This window comes from Aythya fuligula, chromosome 20 (assembly GCF_009819795.1).
Source record: "Aythya fuligula isolate bAytFul2 chromosome 20, bAytFul2.pri, whole genome shotgun sequence".
In the NCBI taxonomy this organism is placed as follows: domain Eukaryota; kingdom Metazoa; phylum Chordata; class Aves; order Anseriformes; family Anatidae; genus Aythya; species Aythya fuligula.
In genome coordinates, this window is record NC_045578.1 from 7,275,416 (window position 1) to 7,299,812 (window position 24,397).

Below are 24,397 nucleotides of genomic sequence, written 5' to 3' on the forward strand. Positions count from 1 at the left end.
GGCCTGAGGGGGAGCTGAGGAGGGGGATTGGGGGCGTGAGGGGGCGATAGGAGGCCTGAGGAGGGTGACAGGGGCATGAGGGGGATGAGGAGGGAGCATGAGGGGAGTGACTGGGGGCGTGAGGGTGGCGAATGAGGAGGGTGACAGGGGGCTGAGGGGAACAACGGGGGCCTGAGAAGGGTGACGGGGGGCTGAGGGGGGTGACAGGGGGCTGATGGAGACGACGGGGGGCGACTGAGGAGGGTGACGGGGGGCTGAGGGGGTCGGGGGGCGCTGCCCCCGCCGAGCTGTCAGGGCCGGGGGAGGCGGAAGGGGGGGGGGGAGCGCTGAGGTGAGGGGAGAAAGGGGGGGGGGGGGAGCGCGATGGGTCCGTGCGCATGCGCACGGGCGCCGGCCCCTAACGGCCACCAACGGCCGCGCCGCCCTCAGCGCCCGGCGGGCGGTCGGACTCACCGAGGCGCAGGGGCTGGAGGTGGCGCTGGGGGTTGGCGAGCGCTGCACTGTGACCAGAGCCATCGAGGCGCGGCGGGGCTCCCCGTCCGGCCGGCGGGGGGCCTTACTCCATGGCGAAGGCGGAGGAAGGGGGGGGGGAGAGAGGGGAGGGGAAGGGAAAAGGGAAGGAGGGGAGCGGAGCGGAGCGGAGGTGGCCGCAGGGGGCAGCAGCTCCGCACCCGCCGACGGCCCGCGGCCGACTGAGGCGCTCCGGGGCTGGGCCGGCCGGGCACAATGCGGCGGCACGGCGCATGCGCCACCTGTCAGCGCGGCGCCGCCCCCGGGCCGCGGCGGAGGTTTAACCCCTGCCGTGCCGGAGCGGGGGGGGGGGGGCAGGCCCCGGGCTACTGAGGTGGGGGGGGAGCCGCAGCTCCGCCTGGTGGCTGCCTCGGTTGGGCTGTGGGAGTTCTGTCAGGGACAGAAAGGGGATAAAGGTTTTCTTTATACGTCAGTGGGCAACTACAAGTACCGTAGAGCAAGTCCGATACGCGTACGGGAGGTTTTAGGCATGAAAATGTCCCCAGAAATGAGGTGGTGCCCGGCGCTTTGGGCCCCTAGGCAAAGGGCCAGACGCTGTCAGGTGTCATCCCTTTGGTTTAAGGCTGGTGCTGCCAAATTTGTGGGGAGATTTGCCACTGTGATCGAAAATTGGCTTGGGCATCTAGCAAAAACACTACAGACGACAAACAGAAGGCAGTCTGAATATAAACGAGAACAATTTCCTTGTCCGAAATGTCTGTTGGCCCATTGTTAGCCCATTTGAAGCACTTGGTCCATGTTATTCTTATTTGCTCCTCAGGTTGACAGGACTGTAAGAGACTCAGACTCATTCAGAACTCTGCACACCACAAGACCCACGTAAGTAGCTCTTCAGGCTCTGCCCCCAGTGCCCTGCAGTCAAAATAATTAGCTGGGAGGCTCTGCGCACCCTGGAAGCTGGGCTTTTGCCACAATGAAAAAGTCAGGCTGGCTAATGAGGCGTTTTGCCTCCTAGTGGACAAGAGAGGATGAAGGCCAGGCTCAGGAAGCGGGACTAAAATTGAGCATCGAGAGTGAATTGCTCAGCAAGCCAGAATCCTGGATGTGAAAGAGTCCAAAAGGACCCCCAGTGGGATTCCAGCACATGGGGAGAATAAGCAAAAAGCATGGGTAAACAAAGAGTCATTGTCCTGCCTCATACAACCATCGTGTTTTTATTTTGAAACACAATATTTATGGAAAGTGCGCTAGCAGTGAACTCTGATTTATGGCACAAAGGTCAAGAAAATGCCTTCCGGATCCCTTTTAAGTTAATATCCCCCATGTTCTAAATATTCTACAACCTCCCAATAAAACAAGATCTTTTTCTAAGCAGCCTTTTTTAGTCCCTCCCTCCCATTTATTTATTAAACACCTTATCTTTTCTGTGGGCAAATGTGCCAGGCAGATGTGTCTTTGGTGTGTCTGTACAGTAGAAATGGATTGGCAAAGGATACTCCAAATACGGACATCCTTTTGCGTTTGTAGATAAAGGATCTTCTCTGTAAGTTTTGGGAGCAAAAGGTGCACTCTGTGTTTGAGAGGTGCACATACATGGTGAAAGCGTGTATGACTTTTTCCACATTTTCAAATAATACAGCTAGACCAGTAAGACATCCACTCACATACAATCATGGTTCTCCTAGCTATGTTTTTCTGTCTGATTTATTTTCTCTGAAACTGACAAAGTGGTTTGTCTCCTGGCACAGCACTTCTTCCTTTCAGCTAAAAATGATCCTGCATCACTTTGTAGGCCCTTTGCAGAAGGTTTGGGGAACATACAAGGTCCAAGATTTTTCTTCTCAATCATATGACAAGAATCTTAATGCTATTCACCTTTCTCTAAAGGATGATATCTACTTTATTGGTTTGTTCTCAGCAAATGGATTCCTGCAAATACAGGGCTGCTTCAAGGCACGTTGCTCGTGTTCTGTTCAGATGTGTCTACATTGGTACAGGGTATAGGTGGAGGAGTGCAAGTTGCCAGAGTATTCGTGCAAATCCCTCACCTGGGACTGGTGTTTCATTCTGGATTTTGAGAAATAGTAATGCAGGGATTACTATCAGTAAATGATTATTTAAACCAGCTTCCAAAATAGACTCTAGTGTAATATTCAGATATCCTGTAGCTTTTCCAGGTATTTGAACAGTGAACACTTCTAAAATATATTTACCACAAGTAAATAATGGAGTTTCTATCTACAGTTAGCTAAAGGTTGAACATATCAGTTATTAACTACAATAATCACAGATCGTAATGGTTCCTTGAGCTATTAGAAAGGTATAATTTGTATGTGCAATGTTTTGTAGCAGGAGAATTTAAATGTGAAGGAGGCGGCTGGCTACAAGCAGATGCATTCTGATTGAAAAGAGCGATTAGAGGGCAGCCTGTGGTCACAGCATCACGGCTGGTACATAAAGGAGACTGGAAGCCTGTGGCCAAGTTCTCCCCTGTGCTATAAGCACTGTGGTCAGCACCTGGACCTCTAGCCCAGTGTATCATCTGAAGGATGTGAAGCTACACACCGTCTGTCTTTGTATGCATTTCTGAAACTGTCTATTTTATTTCTTTAATGTACTGCAAACATTTCTCTGGCTAACGCAACTTATTATTACTACATGTCAGGGCTTTTATTGCGTAATCTTGGCATCAGCTGCAACAGGCAACAGAATGCTTCCAAAATGTATCTTAAACAGAAAAACAACAAAAAAAATGATAGAAGAGGCAATTCCAGCAAAACATCTGTGATGACATATTCAGTCCATTATTTTGTCAACAGTGCAAGTATTTGATGGCATAATAAAAGGATACACTTTGCTTAGCAAAAACATTACGAGATAGCAGCCAAGTTAAATAGGGGGCGATTAAAGGTTTGCTTAACCCACAGGATTCCATTTCCAGAAAAATAAAAACAGAACCTCGCACATCCCTCCTTCCAAATTCTATTTGCATGCACTTGTCAGGAGGTTAAAAAAAAATCATTGTAAGAAAAGGGAGAGTATTTTTTAATTGATGTTCCATACCATCAAAAAATGCACAGTTCAATTTAAAGCTTCATTTTAAATAATTCCTGTGCATCAGTTTTCTGCTTCATTTTATTGACATAATCAATGCTATATTTCAACACACCTTGGAAATAGACTGCAATAAGCATATTTCCTTCTTTTGTTCAAATCATAATAGCAAAGGAATTATAATATATTACAGTATTTTCCACACTAAATTTGATATTTTATTATTTTTTTTGTGCTTTGTTTCTTTTCTACAAGCAACTACTGAATTCAAAAATCAAGTCAGTGTTGTAGTGTCTGCAGTTGCAGGCTTGGTATTCCAGTGATATTTGAGAGTGTCCAGAAGAAACATTTTTTCAGTGAGACGCTTAGCACAGATGGCCAAAGGTGTCTGTAGAAATTACAGCCATACAAATGTTTCTGAAATACGCACAGGTGGACAGAGGAAAATAAATGTTGCTGAGTACAAACACCAGGGATTTCTGTAGTGGAAAAGAAAGTATAAAAAGAAAATAAAAAATTGAGGCTTTTGACTGTCCTCTAAAGTACAATTGTTATTGTCATTTATGAGCAAATTCCCTCCTGTGTAAAGAGCCTGTACACAGGATGTGTACTTTCTAGCTTCCATGGCAGGTTTTAGGAACAAAACTAAGTATATATTTTTTAAGTGCAGCTTAGGTATTTTAGTAAGTTTATGTTGGGACAATGGGTGCATATCACTTACAGCTATTTCCAATTCCAGAGGTTTTTACAAATTGAATAATATTTACTTTAGTTTTGTGGGTTCTGTATCAAGTAATGAATGACTTGGTGAAAATAAGAGAGAATGACATTTTGGATTCGGAAATTAAAACTCTAGTTCCCGAACTGGAGAAGAAATGTGACTCTGACAGTAACTGCATCAGATTTTGGGGATTAAATCTCCTCATTATGTTTTGTAACATGTTCAGCTGCCCATAAAATGGAGACTAATAGTCTTACTAGAGGATAGGGACGTAGGAACAGTGCAGCTGTTCCAGTGACGATACCATGAAGTCACAGCTCAGAGTTTTCATGCTGGTAGATAATCCAAAGATCAAGCTTCTTCCAATGTAAAACACAGCAAAAGAAATAGCATTAGATAAACCTCATTTCCTGGCAGAAGTTGCCATTAATTTATCTGTTGGAAATCCTGCATAACATGAATGAAATCACTGAACAGACACCTGATTACGTGGGTACATATAAAAGTGTGCAGAATGGCTATTCCTAGATGTTATTTTCTCTTCCTTTCTCCTTCCCCTGTGTTGCATATTCTTCATGAATATAAAAGAAATTATTAAAGGTGATTCATTAAATTCCTTTAGATTCTGGTTTAAAGGCAGTCTAACAAAATGGCATTATAAACTTCCCCCTTATTGGTGCTGTACATGACTTTCCCACTAGGCTGCTTCAAAGTGGTACAGTTCTTTACAAAAGGAAAACCTGAAAAAGGTCCGTTTAAATTGAGTTTGTACTTCATGTGTTTGTTTTTTTTTTTTTTTCTGTCTTAGATTCTCCCATCTGGTTAATACCATCCTCAGTTTAGCTCGTAAGGGACTTTCAACAGTTTTGGATTTGAACCTGAAGGTAAACCTTCTGTCACTGTGCACCTGTGGATTCCCTCTGATTATTGGTGCCCTTAATATTGCCTGTTGCTATTCTTAGTCTTTATTTTATTTTATTTTATTTTCAGTCATGTGACACAATGAGCTAAGTTCAGTACAGAAGAGTGTGTTGGCCTGCCAAAGCCAAAAGACAACCTACGGCAATTCCGAGTCGTGGATGAGACATAGCAACCTTTGGGATTATTGCTTAGCAACTGCAAACACAGAAAGGAGTAAAACTCACAGCCTGGCTCCGCAGCAGGTCTGAGAAATCCCTAATTCACTTTAAGATTTTTAATGCCTGGGAGCAGATGGGCATATATTAAATTCCTATTCATTTGCAAAGCCACTCTGAAAGCAGGAGGAATAAGATCTATTTTGATACCTGCTCCAAAGGTAAGAAAAGCAGTTCTTTAGAGTGTCAGAAAGCAAAGAAAGTCTTTGTTTAATTTTAATTTTAATTGAAAAGAAGATCAGATGTGAAAAGGGTATCAGGCTCCTTGTGATTGGTGTGGTAAACATGCTCTGTGAAGAACTTCAGGGAAAGGCAAAACTATTCCTGAGCCATAGAGGGTCAAAGAGATTGGACTCTGTTTTTGAAAGGACTTTGGAACTCCAACATCTCCAAAATATTTTCCTAGACAAATTTTAGTCTTTCCTGGCCCTATCCCACCCATCAGAATGCTCTAACAGAATAACAATGAAACCATAAAAATCTTATTTATGAGCAGATTTGTTTTTTTGTACAGAAGATGGAGAGATAATCGTTTTGTACCTGCAGGGTTTACAGCAAGAATATTTCTCTCATAGAAAAGGAGCCAGGAAAGTGGCATCCTACTAAATAATGAAAAGCTCATCTTGCCTTCAGCTTGAACAAAGACTTACAGGAAACTTAATATCACATTTCAAATTTCCTGGGTGCTCCTAAAGCTTGTGTCTGTGCACAGTGCTTACTTTTATTTGGACAATCAAGCCTCTACTTGGGAATGTCATAGAACTTGAGAGCTTTATATTTTATGGGCCCAATTCTCAACTGATGTAAATCAGCATTGAAATTTATGAGCTGAAGTTGTCTTACACAAACTGGAAGTTTGTCCCCGCAATCATTGATAAATTCCAAGTTTTAGGCCCTGATTCTAGCACCCCTTTGTTGTTTATTTTAACAGTTATGTGCTGTGTGTATGCTTTTCCATACCCTCGTAGCCTGATTTATCTGCTCCGCATGAAAGTAGTTGTCATAGTTCTGCGTGCCCTGCTTCCACTCCTGGAGATATGCCAATCCCATGGAATTAAGACAGAGCAGCAGCACTTAGGTTTTTCTGTTGTTCAGAGACAGAGGCACTTCATAAACATATGCTAATCCTCAAAATCTTCCTAACAAATAGTTCAGAGCAGTGTAGAAAATATGTTCATCATCATTCAGAATAAGCCACCTCCTAACGCAGAGTGCAATTGTCACCGTAACGTTGCACAGAAACTGCAGAAAGGTTTCACAAAGGATGTTCGGAAATAACATGAGTATTTGATTCTGCAAGAATAGTTTATTTTGGCACAAAAGAAAAAAAAAAAGTTGATTTGGAATGTGACCAGAACGTTTGTTTAACAGGCTGCTTTGAACCGAAAAGAGTCTGGTTTTAAAGCTGATTGAAACTCACCTAAGCAAGGAACAATTTGACAGGGTTGACAGGTTTCTTTTTCTACCATTATAAATCTAAACTGCACAGTTCATGTCCTTCAGTGGCAAAACCAGCCACCATTGTTACAACACTGAGTCACGCAGGCAGCTTGATCCATAAATCCATCTCACTTCCCAACAGGTTATGCTTATTACAAACAAATTAGCAGAAGATGCCAACAATCCCATCTAGAAAACAGAAATTCAGTGCTGTAAAGCATCCTACCTATCCGAGCAGTATTTGGATTCAAACAATGGTTATGAACCAGAAGATCATCGTACTAGCAATTACATTTGTGTTTCTGGAGGGCTTTAGTTCACATTTATGCAGTCACTAGAAGGCTAAGTTCTCTACAGAACAGCTACAAATGCTTAAATATGAATAGCAGAACATAGCGAAAGCGATGTTATTTCTATGGATACTGGAAGGCCTTAGTGAAAAGCACTTTTAAGTAAGAGCTGCAAAAGAATAGCATGGCAGCAAGTTCAGAGCAGAGTTTCATCTTTGATTTGGAAGGGCCTTAGTCAGGCTCTATTAATGTCACCAATCCCTTGCTGTTGTTTAGCACTGAGCTGTTTTTTTTTCACAGCATGCTGGTGATTTTTCATGCAGTAAATCAAGTGGGTTCTGCTCACATTCTGCTCCATTACATCCGTGTAAGTTCCACTGTAGTTGCAGACATTTATGTATGGAGATATACAGCAACAGTTTTTCAATTGTGCCTCGTGAGCAATTCTGTTTTTTCCTGGTATTTCACAGTATTCATATTTTGAGAAGAGAACAGTGTAGTCTGGGAAACTAAAGGGAGATCTCAGCAACTCTCTGTAGGTCTTTTACAGAATAATCTACAAATTATGTGTTTCTGAACAGTTTAGTTTCAGGGTCATAGTGCAGTTTCCCTTTCTGTAGGAACTCTGCTGACCCATATATTTGTGTCCTGTTATATTAACAAAATATCCAGAAGAAAAGCAGTTGCAGAAGTTGAAATTGAGTAGTCTATGGTACAGGCTTCCTCAGGATTTTTCACAGCTGCAGAAACCACAAAGAGTAAGTGGTAATTGCAGAAGGTGGTGTGGAGATAGAGAAATCTTGCTCCCAGGTATCTGGTATTTTCCCTGGCTTGCTTCCTCTGTCTCATATCCACTGGAGCTCCTTGCAACATGGAAAGGGCCCTAAACAGAAATAATTATATTAGGGGCAATTGGAATCCACCGGTGTGAACTAGGGGACAAGACTTCTAACCATTGTTCACCACTTGGTTTCTGACTCTCTAAGTGACCTGGAATTAATCACTTCTCTACAGTGTCTCTCTTTTTTTTTTTTTTTCTCCCATTAAAGAGGATCACAGTTATGTAGTTGCTCTGTCTCCAAGGAGTGTTGTGATACATAATTAATCTTTATAAATCATTTACTAATCTTTGAAGTAAAGGGGCTGTACTTGTTTAAGAGTACAAAGCAGCAGTAAGAGAATAAAATAGGCACATAGAAAAGGAATATTGGTTAATTCCTAGCTATAAACTTTCTTCCTGTGTCATCTGCTAGGCCACTGCTGCATCTTTTGGCATTATATAACATACTTCTTTTGTTCTTTATCACAGTCATTGACAAATGGCTGCTCAGCCGGAAGAAGCAGCTCAAACTGCAGGTCTAAACCATCCCAGCCTTGTAGGTAAGAATATGACTGCCACAGAAATGAAGAGAAATCAAAGGAGTGATGAGCTGCCATGTCGTAGTAATTGTGCTCCGTGGAAAGAGTGCTTTTATGAAAAGGTACAGCAGAGGTCCCTGAATCTGCAGGAAAAAAAGGTGAAGATGATTCAGGCACAAAAGGCAGAAGAAGAAAAGGTAAAAAAGAGAGAGCCTTGCGACTGGCTGTGCAAAGAGTGGTTCAGTGATGAGAAGGAGTCACTGGATACTTGCACCTATTTGCTTGACAAACTCCTACCTACATTAATCCCAGGAGTGGAAAAGCTGTTAATGCAAGTGGAAAGAAAGAATGTGCTTGTACCAGACAAAGAACCAACCAAATTTGACCCCATTACTTTTCTTGGAGAATATCTGATGAGACATAACCCTCAGTATGATATTTCTACAAAGCCAGGCCCCTACCTGAGAGGAATGAAGATGGTCACAGAGGAGCTGAAAACTGAAATGGCAGATACAGCACCAGAGAGGTGAGAGAGTTGAAAGTGTGGCTGGTGACAAGATTAGAGCTGGGTCCTGGTCTCTGTTTTACAAAAGGCATGGCATGGCTGCAGTCTGGCTGGCAAAGTGTCAAACAAAATGAACTTTGTGCAGCGCAGTGCCAGAGATGGTAATTGTCTCCTTCTTAAAACTTGAGAAGCAGGGCAATCACCAGAATGCCACATACAATGAAACAGGAGTCATTCTTGTTTAAGGCTATATTCTGCCCTTCATGAGTGTATAATTCCAATTTAGACCCTATCTTAATTACATATGTGAAATGCAAACTACTTGCAAACCAGTCTGGGTTAGCAACAGGAGCTCTTTAGGTGTGGCGTTGGTATCAAAGGTCTAAGGACTCTTCACACTGTTTCCTCCATATTCTTCCAAACTTAATAAAGGTGACCTCTTTTTCTCCTTCAAGGTGATTTTTTTTTGACCAAACCAAGGGCAATATTGTCACATGGCAAGGTAGCTGGCACGTGATAGAAACTCTCATAGGGTTTTTACTTCAGGTTCTCATTTCAGATCCTTTTTCCCCTTTAAAGGAGAAAGTGTTCTGTATTTTATTATGTTGCTTACTTGTGGGGTGTAGTCTAGGCTGCTTGGTTTAGTATAATATTAATGGATATTTAAAGAGGGTTGTATGGCATCTTACAATATGCTCACGTTAAAATGTGAGTGCGTCAGGTGAACAATACTGCTGTCATTTTAATTGCTTTATTCAGAAAAATCTAGAAGTGAACATTTGTATTTGTAGAATACCCAGAGATGATTGTAAATGATATCAGAGTTACTCATGGCTACCAGGTCACTCTCTGGCTGTGTCTGCAGTGTGACGACTCCTTTACGAATGGCTGTCTCGTCCATTTGCATGAACACCACATACAGCTTGAAAATTGGTTTCAGGGTTTCAGTGTGAGGAATTAGGGAAGTAAAATGTTGACGTGACTTATTCATAGACTCTAAATGAAGATAATTGATGTTCCCAGTATTATAATGAATCACAGAATCACTCAGGTTGGAAAAGGGCCTCTAAGATCATCTGGTCCAACCTTTAACCTAGTACTGACAAGTCCACCACTAAACCATGCTACCAAGTTCTACATCTGCATGTTTCTTGAAGACCTCCAGGGTTGGTGACTCGACCACTCTCCTAGGCAGCCTATTCCAATGCCTCACAACCCTTTCAGTAAAGAAAATTCTCCTAATACCCAACCTAAACCTCCACTGGAGCAACCTGAGGCCATTTCCCCTCATCTTATCCCATAGGTTATAAAAGAGTTAAATATCTCTCTCCACCTCTGAGTTTGTCTCCCTACATTTCTAGTCCACATCAGTTATAGCTCATAGGAATATGTCCTGTATGAATTCAACTAAAGCAGTTTGGTAAGTGAATTTTGTGCAGTCACTTACCCCCTTTTTCCCCTGCAGATAGAAGTAAATATTACTGACCGATCATGGTCAGTGTGAGCTAGCCCAGCTTTTTGTCTTTTCTTCATAAACAGACATGCAACAGCATAAACAGAGCTGGTAAAAGATTTTCAAAAGATTTTTGTTTGTTTGTTTGTTAGATTGTGAATCAGAGCTTATTTCTGGAGAGGTTGGATTTTCCTATAGAATACAAAGTGTTGGCTACCCATGACATGTCTTGGCTTATCTTGTTAAGCTCATGTTGGCATTTGGAGACAGGTTCTCTGTAGCTATGGAAGCTCCAGAACTGCTGCACAGGAATTGTCTTTGAAGGGTTCGACAAATCAGTCTCTTCGCAGGCAGTGCTGCCAAGGGGATTTATGTAGCCATAGCAGTAGTAGGGTTGGCATATCAGCTGGTAGTAGCATCGTGGGATTTGCATTCTCAGTAGCTCAGGATTTGCATATTTGTGATGGCTGTGTTGTGGAATTTGCATAGGATTTTCGAACTAGAGCAGCGCAGAGGATCTTACTGACTCCATGTAGTCCTGAGACTCCTAACGAGAGTCACTGGCTTTCCAAACAGAAAGAAAATGTTAGAGAGAAATGCCAGTCTGGGCTCAAAATCTCTCACATAAGCACCAGAAAAATGAAGAGGGAAATTCTGGCCCCAGTGAAACTCCTGGAAGCCTTGGCATTACCTTCAGCAAAGGCAGGATTTCACCGCAGATTCCTATTTAAAGCTTACCAATCCTTCCTCAGGCTTCCTCCAGTCTCTCCTTAACTACAACCTGAGTGGGAGACAAGAAATGAGGGAGAACAGATGGGAGAAATTCCTGATCTAAATAGATTGATACCTGAAGCAGAGACTTTATTTTGTCCAGGGCTGGTAGTCCTTCAGTCTGAGTCACCCATCCTTGTGTGGGAGTTAGGCGGCTGTCTTCCTGAAGGAACATGTTTCGTTCTGCAGTGAGGAGTTACCCTCACTGCAGAAATTTCATTGAACATTGTTCTCTGCCAGTGAAGTGCTTGTGTGAAATGGTACTTAGGCGCTGAGACAAACGCATGCTGATGCAATTTTGTTGGTAAATGAAGTGAGGCAAAATTAGGCACCTCTGTGCCTGCTAAAATTGAGGAAAAATTGAAAGACATCTATACAATGGATGATTAATGCCGTTATAAATGTTTGCAAGCACTGATGGTAAAATTTATCACCGTTGAAACCACATAAACTAGAAGAGCTGTACAAATCATTTTCCCTTAAATGTCAACTGTATACTCTACAAGGCACTTTTTCCACATGCACATATCTGATACTCAAAAGTTATTTCTTTAGATTCACAGTTACGCTAGATTTCAGGAGATTTTATATGTCAGGATATAAATATTTTCATCTCGGAGCTGCCCTCTGAAAACACAGATCACTAGTCTCTAGCGCAATAACAACACTAGTAATTTTGTGCCCCAAATATCAAGTACAGTTTTGGAGAAAAAGTCTGCTTTTGCTAAAGGACAAGAGTTTCAGTAAGTTATTTCCTTTCCTTTTGTTCTTCAGGAGAGGTTTCATCTAGCTTACTAAAGCTGGTTTATGTTGGTATTGTTCTAAGTCATCTGCCTATGTCCTACAGGCTGGCCAGGATGAAGGCTGAGGCAAAGACCAAACGTAAGGAAAGGGAACAGGTGGAAAATATGAAGTCTGAGCAGAAAGAGATGAGAAAGGAGGCGCTGGCAATTCAATTCAAAGAGTGGACAGTGGATATCAGTGGCAGAATACCAGTTGCACTGGTAACTAGGGTTGATCTTGTTAACACTGCTATGGTTGTTCCAGAAAAAGGAAATCTGGGCAGTCTGCCCTAGAATGGCAGCAACGGAACAGAAGGGCGGGTAATGGCTCTGATATCCCTTGGGATCAGGGTGCAGGTCGGTGTCTAGCACACCCTCACCAAGCTGAGCACGTGGAAGGCTTGCAGTGTGTTCTCCACAGAGGTTTGTGTGGGAGGCTAAATGGATTGTGAGGTACTTGGACACTCCCGAGGTTGTTGGATACCTACCTTATCTCTGGATGTCCCTCTGTGCAGCTGGCTATCCTTCAGAATCCCCTTAAAAGACCTGGGACAGCCAGTCTTGCTCACCTGTGGCCCCAGTTAAATCTCCTTTCTAGCCCCAAGACTCATAGAAATTGGCAGTGCATCTTCCTTAAAAGTCACACAAATCCCCTAGGAAGTTGTCCTATGGTTACATAGAGCATGTCATAGACAAAGTCTACATTTAACAGGACCTACTTGTTTGTGGTAAGAAGTGTGATTGCCCCACATGACTGGTTATTCAGCACGATTTACTTTAGTATTTGTCTGCATGAAGCAGGCCTTTGACTATTACCTTGATTTGTAGATTCAGAGTGCACTGAGGTCTTTCCTGGATGTCGTTGCTTCTGCTCCCATGGATGTGAGAGAAGGTAAATTTTTGATGTGTCTTTCTTCTTTAGTTTTATTTCTGTGACCTGAATTCTAATGGAAACTGAGCAAACAATGAATGAATTTGATAATTGACGAAGGATCTGTAAGGGTAGTTACACCAGGTAGTATATTAATCACAAATCTTGAGACAGATTGGAAAGAGACTGAACCATTCCACGAAATAGCACATCTTGTCTAGCCATTCCCTTTGCAGTCCAAGGCATGCCAGTCCCAGCACAAGGGCTTCTGTATCAAAGCACTCAGCACAGAAGGGATTTCCATAAATCCTGTCCACTTTATAGTTCACACTTGACCTCTTTGAATAATGATAACTGGATGGATAGAGCCAGGCACAGTGAAGTGGCAACATTCAACCTGCTGCCAGCCCTTTACGTAGATAGCATGTAATGATCATCAATAATAACAAATCTGCCTTTGCTGGGAGTTGGGATAATAATCAGGGCACCTCCAGAGGGTATTTCTGCTTGCTGCTGAAGTAACTTCTGTGTAGAGCTTGCCCTTGCTCAGGCCTTTCTATATTACAGATTTGTCCCTCTGAATAGTCATCCTGTGTTGGTAGCACATCATGTAGGTAGCCAAACAGAGCCTTTACACTCCTGGTGTGGTGGCTGTGGTCCTGGAGTTCTTGAGTATGAACAGTTCCTGGGATGTGAAACTCGTATGGAAGTTTCTGTCTGGGTGCTTGCTCCACAGATTCTGGAGATGCTTCATGTCAGATTTCACTAATGTGCTGCTCCATTTCTCAGTGAATTTAATTTAGTAGCATTCAATATATATTAATGGAACATTAAGCTTTGTTTTGTAGTTTGGTAGAGATACTGTACAGTGTAGGAATGTCTTAAGCAACAAGAGATAAGTGCATTCTATGGGGAATTTTCTCATTATTCCTGAGGTATTGTAGAATAAAGAGCAGAAAAGTGATCCCAACAGAAATAGCGTGTTTGTGCTCAAAGACCTCATTAAGAAATCCGTGCAGACATTTGGTGTAGCTTCTCCATTCCTTTACAGCAGTCAAGGAGCTGACCAACAGGCAGCTTTGAACAGCATAATCAGTAAAATGTTTCCTGCAGAGTTTCTTGGAAAAATTACTATGATTTTCAGATTCCACTCTTGCAAGGCAGAATTGATGTCCCCAGAATTTTCAGGCAGTTTTATCTGCTAAATCAAAAATAATTTCTTCCCTCACATAATTAATTAGTGGTAACTGCTGTTAAAATCATTGCTATTTTCACCAGCATATATCAAGAAAAAATATGACCATACAGTACTGAATAGGTAAGTGTGGATTCTCAACAAGAGAAATATTCTCAGTAAGGATCAGATTTAGATAGCCTTTATACAGTCAGATGCTTGAGATCCTTGTAATTTTCAGCTATTGTGTAGGATAGCCTCAAACAAATGTAATCCAACATGAAAAGAAAGTAAATGTAACATAAAACATGCAAAAAAAATGTATGCAATATGCTAAACCATGGCTGCTTGCCTTCTAAACAAATATCTGTTAATTTTTTACTAGCCATCTATGACAGGAAGCTGGAAATCATAGACACATTGGAACAAAAAGTAAACATTGATGAATTCACAGAGGTGAGAAATTAAATAAGAGTATCTGATTCAGAAGGTGATGCATGTATTTATCACAAAGTAGTACCATTTCCCTGTGGACAGCTAAGATGAGTAAGTGAAGGGCTTCTGTTTTCTCCAGCACCCCAGGTAACTGGTTGTGTTAGGATATTTCATTTTACATCTCTGTATCCATTCTCTACTGTCACAGTGCTTTCATTTTTGTCCTGAACTGTTACTGGTGTAAACCATAACCAGACAGCTAGAAATGTCAAAAATGTCCATAAAGAGTAATCAGGATGAAAAATAGGCAGTTTTAAAATCAAAAGCTGTCAATGAGAAGCGTCAGAAGCGTGTTTCTAACTCACCAAAATCAAGAAAGGTGATTGGAAGTTTCACCTCATTACTCTTCATCAATTTGAAAACAACCATATCAGCTCAAACTACATTACTGAAAAGCTCTCCAGGCCAAGACTTTGCCATCCATTTCTACCTATGACAGAGCTAAATTTTATGGCGAGGTTATTAAACCTGTGAAAAGGGATGTTTGGAATAGAAATAATGACAGCCCCTCAACTGCAGCAGTATAGTGGGTGCAGTTACAATAATTAAAAACAGAGAATAAAGCAGCTGTGCAGAGACTAATTTCAAGCAGCCATGTGTGATTTTTGTGCCTTCTTCACTCTCAGGAGACTCACACGTTCAGTATTTTGCACAAAGATGCATTTTTATAATAACTTGTTGAAGGCTTTTTTAAGCATGAAATGAGTTTTTTTTTTTTTTTAAATTTAACCTCAGAATAACTGCATTTAATTAAGGAAACTGTTGTGGATAATGGGAGCCCAGAGAATTGCTGTAGTCACTGAAATGAAGCATCAATCCATAACTCTATGGTACGTGTATAAGCACAGAATGAATTCATAATACATTAACATTAGCAAAAATGTTTTGAAATATATTTTGTGCACTCTTTATTTTAACTCAATTAAAAATGTGAGAACCGAGATCAGAAATATGAAAGACATGGACTGTCATGCTGTCTGATTTACCAGCCAGTGCAACATTGTTCTCGGAATATATTCTCTGATGCTTTTCCAGCTTGGTTTTAATTGAATCGAATGATGAGGCTTTCATCACTTCCCTTGGGAAATGCTTCCATAATCATAGACCTCATTCTGAGGATAGTGCTGTTTCTAATCCTCAGCTACAATTTACCTTTGGTCATCAGTTTGCATCATCCACCAAAACCAGAAAAAGAGGTGATCTTTCTCCACACTGGTCTAGCCCTTTTCACATGTAGAAAGCATTGTTTTTTAATGTACCTTAAAATTAATGTTTTTTTCTTTTCCTTCCTTGAATTCAATGCAGCTTTTGGTTACTTAAAGGCTGTTAGAAACTCAGTAGAGAAGCCTCACACTGGTACACACTGGTGGCTTTTTTGTTTGTTCTGTTTTGTTTTGCTGGACACGCTCAGTGACTGCTCCTTGTATTTTTGTCTCCTTGCTGATGAGCTGGTCAGGTCTTTTATATTAAAAAACATTTAGATCCCAGAGACCAGTCCTCAATGGTTTATTTCACTGGTTTTGTACTATAAAACGTGGAACTTCCAGCAGTCTGACAAAGCTTGTGACACCAAGATAAAAATACTTATATTTGTAGGGTCCAAATCAGGCTTTACAGGTGAGATGGTTTTCCAGGAGTGCATGTGACTTACTCAATTTCTAGTGAGATCAGTAGTGATAAAAAGCAAAGACTAACTGACCCTTTGTTATTGATGATTATGTGTTTACAAACTACCTTGAGGTCTCACGCTGGATAGCATTAGGAAGTGTCCCAGCTTTCTTCTGATAGGTGTCAAAATCTCTTGGTTAAGAATAAATAAATGTATGCTTATTGTGTGTACAGCACTTTACACTCTAGAGTGCTTTACACACATCAGCTAAGAAAAGCTTATAACTCTACGATAGTTCCTCCTGCCCACATAGCTGAACATACGCTTCTAAAAAATGTTCTGTGGAGCTGTTAGACAGCAGTATTAATATACGAGCCTTTGTATGTGTCATCAAGATGACATAAAAAATAGCAAGCTGCTTGTCCAACCTGCCTCCTCCCAGCTGCTGTCATCTTCAAGGTTCATCTGTCACAGGGTTCCAGGCTGCAATAGCTCTGAAAAGCTAGTAGATTCATGTAGCCCCAGATCTGCCACCTTCTCTCCAACCCACCTACATCCTTTCTTTTTATGCTGAAACGCAGAAAAAACACACTTTGCATTAGGAGTTGTTCTTTCCCACCAGCCACTCTTCAGGCCATTGGCTGCTGCTTTTCTGCTCTTCCTCTCTTCTCCACTTGTCCCATATATTTGGGAATTATGCAATACAGACATGAATAATAACAAGTATATTAATATTTCAGTTTGTTAGTGCCTGTGTGGCATTTCAACAAGTTCAAGATGCTCTAGCACTTATGTCAGGTATCCATACTCCAAAAATGGGATAATGGGGAACATTCTGTGTTTTGCAAATTCTTCCTTTTAACTGTATAGGCTCCCTATTACTGTGGCTGGCTGCAGAAACCTGCTATAATAATTCAGCACAGGCTTTGGGATTGTGGTTTGTTCTGATGGCCTTTATTATTTATGTCATGCACACCACATTCTTAGAACCATATTGCTTGTGCTCATAAAAACCACATGGCTATAAATCCAAAGCATTAAAAGTGTCTCCAAGGCTAGAACTTAAAATAAATCTCAAGTCAGTAGTATTCCCAGTGTCAGAGGACTTAGGTGACAGCAGGCTCACATTCAAAAAGTTCTTTCCTTTTTTTTTATTGTATTCAGAGTGGTTCTCTAAACACTGAAATTGTGGGCAATGGTCATTTTGTGGCATGAGAGAGCTGAGTGTCAGTTCTGCAAAAACAAACGTCTCAAAAGGCCTCCTTGGGAGTAAAGCCAGGAATACTAAACATTGCAGAAAACCATGGAGAACTCGTATCCTGCCTGAGATAACCTGCCTTAGGCATTGCTGGAGAGATTCTGATCCAGCATCTCTGAACAACTTAAAGTGGGAAGTGGTTTCTGGGCCAGGAAAGGAACTGTTTGATATGCATTTGTGCAGTGCCTAGCGCTGCAGCATCCCAGGCTTGTCTGGAGAATATTGCTGCTTCTGAAAGAAAGAACAAAGTAAGCAGTGTAGCACCCATACACCGAGTTTGTATCACATTAGCAGATCGATCCACAAAATAATTTCCTTTATATTTCATTACATGATAGATTTTTGAGAGTTCAAATTGCGGTGAAAATACTCAAAGAAAGCTAATGATTTACACTACTGCTTTCTCTCCATAGTATGTCCATTCCTACACTGAAAATTTTTCAAATGACATGTTCCAAGAAATTCTGAAGCATCTCCATCAGTGTGCTCTTGACTTCCAGAAAGCCATAAGATGTGATATGTGGAGGCAAATGTTTACTGATCTCTTCCTAGATTGTGATTATGGAAAGGTAAGCAAAGCAGTTCTCAGCCTAATTTCAATATGATGATGCTTCTACTTTGGTATTTCTCTGGGTCACTGCCTTCTTTTTATTCTTTATGACTCCAGGTACTCTTTGCACTTACTTAGCATTATTTTAGAGGGCAATAGCTGTTGTGTTGTTTTCAAATTCATAGTTCTTACTTAAACACAGAAATACCAATAGCCTATGAACTGATAGCTGTCTAGAGACTAAATGACCTTACATGATAACTGGCTGGTGTTTGATGATTCTGGAGAAGAAATTAACCACAGACTTTACTACTGGTTGTTACCTGTTCCCATAGCACTTTTAGACTGTTTTGGTGCTAACTTGTCTATTCAGCTATATTTCAGCAAAGATAACCTGATATAGATTGGCCTCAACAAATGTGTACATTACTACAGTAGTTACATATATTGAATTGCATTAATTGTGATGTATTAATTTATACATCTTTAGGCCTTATATCAAAAAATCTCAGGAAAGTATAAAGTTAAAATGCAAAATAATCTATCCATACCGCCTTTCTGAGGTAAGTAGTATGAACTTCAGCTGCAGTTTATAGACAGGAAATTAAAATACAATGAGTCAGTTACAGAACTGGAAATGGAATTCAAAAGCCATAATTTGGTTTTCAACAGCTCTTATCTCTATCTGTCATCCCCTGAATACACCTGCATCCCCATTTTAAAAAAGCTAGACTTACTAGAAAACTAGCAATAGTAGAAGCTGAAGAATCAATGACGAACTATTGCTAAAAGCTTGGTCTTTGTGCAAAAAGTATGGTACTTAATTTGAGTAGCCTTAGTTAGCCAGTTGCTGGCTACTACACAGTAAACAGTTGCCATGATCTTGCAGGTTTCTCCTCTACATATATTATATATTCCATTCAGCACTCGTAGAGTGGTCTTTACATCATGCCTACTCAGAATGAATGAACTGTGCTCTACAATGTCATGCTAATAATGTCATTAGCTCTAAGAGAATGGAATTACAGAGCACATTTCAACACCAATGACATGTTTTAGAGGATGGTGGTGAGCTGCTGTTTCAGGGATGAGGAAAGAAATGTGTCTACTTCTCAGTCAGAAGACATTTCATTTGCCTATTGCTCTGTCAAGCACAAAGAGCTATGGTGGATTCTCCCAGGCAGAGTAGTATATAAAGCTGCGTCCTATTTTTGCTATGCATTTTGAAAGGTTCCCTTCTTTCCTTTTCATCTTTTAATGTGACTTTCTTTCTACTATTTTGGTGGCAGTAATCACTATCTCCATGCAGCTAGTCCCAGTGGAATCTCAGCTGCAAAGAGCCAGAAATGCTAGTACAACATAACAAGACTGAGCAGCTCTCAGCACAGACACCATCACTCCACAGAAAAAACTTATCACAGCACAAACCTGGTTGGTTTGTAGCCTCTGAGGTAGACTTGCTCTCCAAATTGAGTCTGCTAAACTGTAGCATGGGCCACGCAGTTCTTTTAAACCTGACCTGGTTTCTTTTGTATAGTGCTAATAAGTCCTGCTGTACTGTACCCACAGGCGAGATAAAAAATGCAAACTAACCCAAGGACTTCTACCATTTTGAATGTGATCCATTACCTGTAGTACTCATTCTGCAAAGCACAGCAGAGCAGTTGTTTCAGTTCCTAATTTACATTTGTTTGGCAGCAGGCAGTTATTCCAGTCTGCGTGGTGAGTGTGGCTGGCTGTCTCAGTGAGTCGCAATTAGGGCCAGGGAGCTGAGAAAGCAGTGTTTAAATTACAGTCAAATTAGAAGGTATCCACATGATCATTATTATGATTTCAAATGCATGCATCCAGAAGGATGGCAGCTCAGCCAGAACAGCCTGGACTGTGTAGTGAAGCAGTAACTTTCCAAGGCAGTTGAATCACTGCTCCAATGCCCAAAAAGGAAATGGCTCTTTGAATTTGAACCTTATGGCGTCTCTGTGCTCACGTGTGTCATGTATAATTTCTCTTGACGTTGTAACAGAATCTGTATTAATTTTCAGGGACATTTTAAGCCCAAGACCTTTAAATGTAACTGATTCTAATCAGAGATTAGTTTTCAAACTAATGCAGCTTGAGACACTTCTGATTACCTTCCTCGCAGTACAACAACAAAGTCTGCTTTCTCATGACCTTTCATGAGTGTCTGTTCCCATCTTACTCACTAACAAGCATATTGTGGTGGTGAAGATATGCATATTATGTTTCCAGAAGAACAATCAAGCAGTTAAATACTGACCTATCATTGATTAAATGGCAAGTCTGGTTTAGTCTGTGTTGATAAAGGAATTGCTCATAGATCCTAGAGCATTGCTGAAAACAACTGAGGATCATCACCTGCCAACATTTAGGTGACAAGGAAATTAGGTCAACACGTTTCAACTCTCCAGCCTCTGCAGTTGGCAGTAGTTAAAAGTGGAGGCAAATTTTGGGCAGTTGTACAAACACAGATGGCCTGCTGTTATTTATAGTGGATGCTGCACCTATCCTACTGATAAACAAGAGTTCGTACAAAGGGCTGATATGCAGGAATCCTTAATCAGCTTCCCTAGTCATACATGAAGTGCAAAGAAATGTGACCTTTTTCTAATAAACTTAGGAAGCCAGGGAGATGAAAGTATGAAGTATGAAAGACTAAAACTAGACTGAATAGTTGGTTACATTTCTGGTTTGTTCCTTTCCTCAGAATTTGCAAAAGTCTTTCAATTTGCTTTGGAGGAAAGGTGTCACAGTAATAGAAAATGTGATGTATTTACTTACTTTTCAGAATTAGCCTACTTGGGAGGCACTTCACCAGTATATTCTGGGTATCCCCATTGTTTTCAAATGCTCTGATCCTTATATTTATGCCACTGCTTACAGTTTTGGATTATAAACATTGCAGTCATCTTGAGCTCATTTCCAGAAAAGAACAGCAAACTTCTTCTGTTATTTCTTCAAGTTAAGGACAGGAAGAGTTTTGACATAATTACAAACGTGGTGAATTTTACATTTTGCAGTTTTTACTCTAAGTGAAAAAGAAAAATAATAATCAATAATACAAAAGAAAAGCTACTTGCCACAGATAAACTTAAGTAAATCTGTTCTCTAATGAACTACCATATTCTATTAATGGGAGGGAGATTACAAAGGTGATGGGACTGAAATAATGACAACAGGAATTCATCGTAAAATGGAAAACTTGCATTCGTTTAGATTTGCTTTACTTTTTAAGCTCACAATTTCCTGATTGGAAATGACCCATTTCATTGTCTTTTCCTGGTTTTATTGTCTGTACACACTCACACTGAGCAACAAGAACTTAATAAACTCTCTGCTTGCCTCTGCACTGGAACTACTGATGCCTCTCTCACCTCTGTGGTCATCTGTGTATGAATTTTTAAAGGAAATCAGGGAAGTTGTAATAATAGCTTAGATTTTTCAACTAATTATTTTCCCATACATAATGCTTCAATGAAAATGATGGGGCACAAAACCAAACCACAATGTGCAGCTACTATCATAATACAGCACAGCCCACAATAAGTGAAAATCTTCCATAGTACTGTCAGGCAATCAATACTTATCTTGATAGTAAGAAATGTTGGTTCTTTGATCTTTATATGCAGAACTCATTTGGCAGAAGTAGTCACAGCCATCTAGCTGCAATTTGTCAAGGATATGCAAAAGAATGTGCTTGTAAAGTAATATACATGAGGAGTCCTACCTAACCCAGAGAAGAAAATTTGGTCCTTACAAAATAAATTGATTCCTTTGAAATTTGTTCTGATGTCCTGCTAATGGATAATTTTTAGCCACATGTAATTCTTAGCTAATATGTGGTGCCTTTGTAGTGCTACAAAGGTTGATTCAAGTCCCAAGAACTAGAGAAAAAAATCCAGAACCAGTAATTGTAATCTTTTTGTCTAGGTTGGTCTCTTAGACAGACAAAAAATTCTTGCCCTGCTGGAAGAATTCTATGACAGAAGCCCCATGAGTGCTAAGAGGAGATTCTGTAACCCAAGACAGTGTAAGTATATGGGATGTTCCAATTGTAGGTGAAACATTTGGTCACATGGATTTGTCTAGTTAATATGTGTTTTATGGACAAAATGGACCTAAAAGGATGCTGTGACCTATGCACTATAATTTGCAAATGTTTTTCAAACTGTTCAGAAATACTTCAGCATCCCAAACCTTTCCTTCCTACAAGATTCTGTCATACATTCCCAAAAGAATTCTTTCTTATTGTGCATTATTAGAAGTTAATTTCCTGTTTCCACTAAAATTTCTCTGGAACTTGAAATAATAAAGGAAAGAAAAACAAACAACAGAGAATCATCTACATGAAAGTAAAGTATCTTTAAGATATTAGTTATTAATTAATTGCTGGGATTAAATGTAAGGCAAATTACAGCTTTCAGTTTTAGTATGGAGAATTATGAAAAACTATTTCAAAAGAAACATGGTGTAATAGACAATAAAGAGCAGTACTTTGCAAGCAAAGATACTATTCTGAAGTTTTGATTTTCTGGGATGCATGTTTGCAGCAGGTACTTTCTTGTAATTTCTGTTTGCTAGGGAATACTTTTTTTTTTTTTTTTTTCCTAATTTCTTTTGCAGTAATAGAGGACAAAACCCAAGCAAACTATAAACTTACCTATTTTTTTCTACATTAGGGCCAATAATTGAGCTGCAAGAGATTGAGCTTGCAGATTTCTGGGGAGACCTTCATGACCAGGAAGTTTGTGAGGAACTCAGTGAAAATTTAGTCTTGTCTCAAGCAGAGATTTCCGAGGGAGAGATTTTACCATGTGAACCTGTAGGTGATAATAGCCAAGGCAGTTATGAAATGAGTACTAGTGTCAGTGAAGGTCCTCTTGAACAAATGGACATGAGTGAAGCTGAGACTGGAGGAATTTCTAAGGAAGAAAAACAAGCAGCAGAATCAAGTGATGCTGAGGTGAGAAAGGAAGGTTAAGAAACTATCAGTGGTGAAAAGCACTGATTTTGAATGTAGTGATTTGAATGGAGATGTAATACATTGTGAGAAAACCAGTTTCCATGAATACACCAAAACTGAGAGGCAAACTGAGTCTGCAAGTGCAGATCCTTGCTAGGATCAGCCTTTGCTGATTGTAATCTCAGTAGAGATGAACCTGGATCTGAAAAACAGACAGAGGAAGAATTTAGCCTGGGTAGTGAACCTGCTACAGAAGTAAACAGGGGAAAAAAATACCATATATTGAGCAGAGAACCTGTCTTAGAAGGGAAGTTAGTAGGGTGGGGGACAAATGGATTGCAGAGGCAGCCAACACACTTTCAGGACCAACACCTGAAGCTATGAATGTGACCTCTGAAGACAGAGTTGTGGCAGACATGGATGTCATTGCTTCAAAACAGGATGCTCCAGTTGCAGAGGCTGTGAAAGAAACTGCTGCAAGGAAAGAGAGTTCTCTTAGTGAGCACAGCAGCCAGTTTGGACAGCAGACAAGCTCAGAGACAAGACTGCAAGACGAGGACCTGCAAGACCAGGGTAAAGGTAAAGGGTTCTCCTTTATTGTGGCAGACCTTAATCTTTTTAAACATACGCCTGTAGGTGTGTTTTTAATCCATCTCAAAACCAGTGCAATCATGTGAGTGATTTCTGAATAGACAAGGCTAAAAGCTTTGGTACTTTCAAGACTAAAAGTTTTGGTGTCTTTTCAGTATGGTGTTTTCTGTCGGGGCTTCAGTGTTCCTCCCACAGGACAGCAGGTGAGGCACTGTGCTGCTGATCTATATTCCAGGCACTGAGCAGACACTTTAATTCAAGTAGGGACTTTCTGAAGCATCAGCATTTTTGTAATAAGGAGAAATTATGTTCTGTTTCACTCTGTAATACTACCATAACAAGACAAGAGCCTAAGAACATTAAATATGAAATGATTTTAATAATCTTTAGAATGTGATTGCCCATAGGGAGATACATTATTGGATCATGCAGCAGGAAACTTTTGTTTTAATCTCTCACTGTGTCTCCAAAGGAATACCATCCTTCTCAAGTGTATACACAGGCCTGTTCTAGGAAGGCTGTTGTTGGGCAACTGTATATTTCATAATAGGTGCTTTCTTAAACATACTTCAAGGACCAACTTCCTTGCTAGTGCTCTGTTAATACGCTCTTGCATCTCACAGTTTAAAACTCTAAGAACTGGGTCTACATTGCCAGAGCAGCCTAATTACAGACTTCTTACATAAGGGACTGTAAAGCTGATAGTACAGCCCACTAGAACCTACAGCTTTCCGTGGTTAACTTCCAGCGCACAGCATGAGCCTGTCACTCAGCCAGTCCCTGGATGCACACATCCTGCACTGTTTGGGGCAGGCAGTACTGCCAGCTTAAGAGCAGATACCTGCTCTGTTCTCACAGAAATGATGGGGTGATGGTAGAATGATCT

The 24,397-nt window shown here is 40.7% G+C and overlaps 1 protein-coding gene across 1 annotated transcript in view; it reads left to right on the forward strand.

Annotated features, from left to right (window-relative positions):
• Positions 1-8,431: 8,431 nt before the first annotated feature.
• The window catches only part of EFCAB5 (EF-hand calcium binding domain 5), a 30,756-nt gene continuing 14,790 nt past the window's right edge, over positions 8,432-24,397 (forward strand). Inside the window, exons 1-8 of the mRNA XM_032201006.1 lie at positions 8,432-8,997; positions 12,048-12,204; positions 12,811-12,874; positions 14,413-14,483; positions 17,803-17,958; positions 21,888-21,987; positions 22,637-22,920; positions 23,361-23,499. Of these exons, the coding sequence (XP_032056897.1) occupies positions 8,432-8,997; positions 12,048-12,204; positions 12,811-12,874; positions 14,413-14,483; positions 17,803-17,958; positions 21,888-21,987; positions 22,637-22,920; positions 23,361-23,499 (1,537 nt within the window). The remainder of the gene's footprint in view (positions 8,998-12,047; positions 12,205-12,810; positions 12,875-14,412; positions 14,484-17,802; positions 17,959-21,887; positions 21,988-22,636; positions 22,921-23,360; positions 23,500-24,397) is intronic.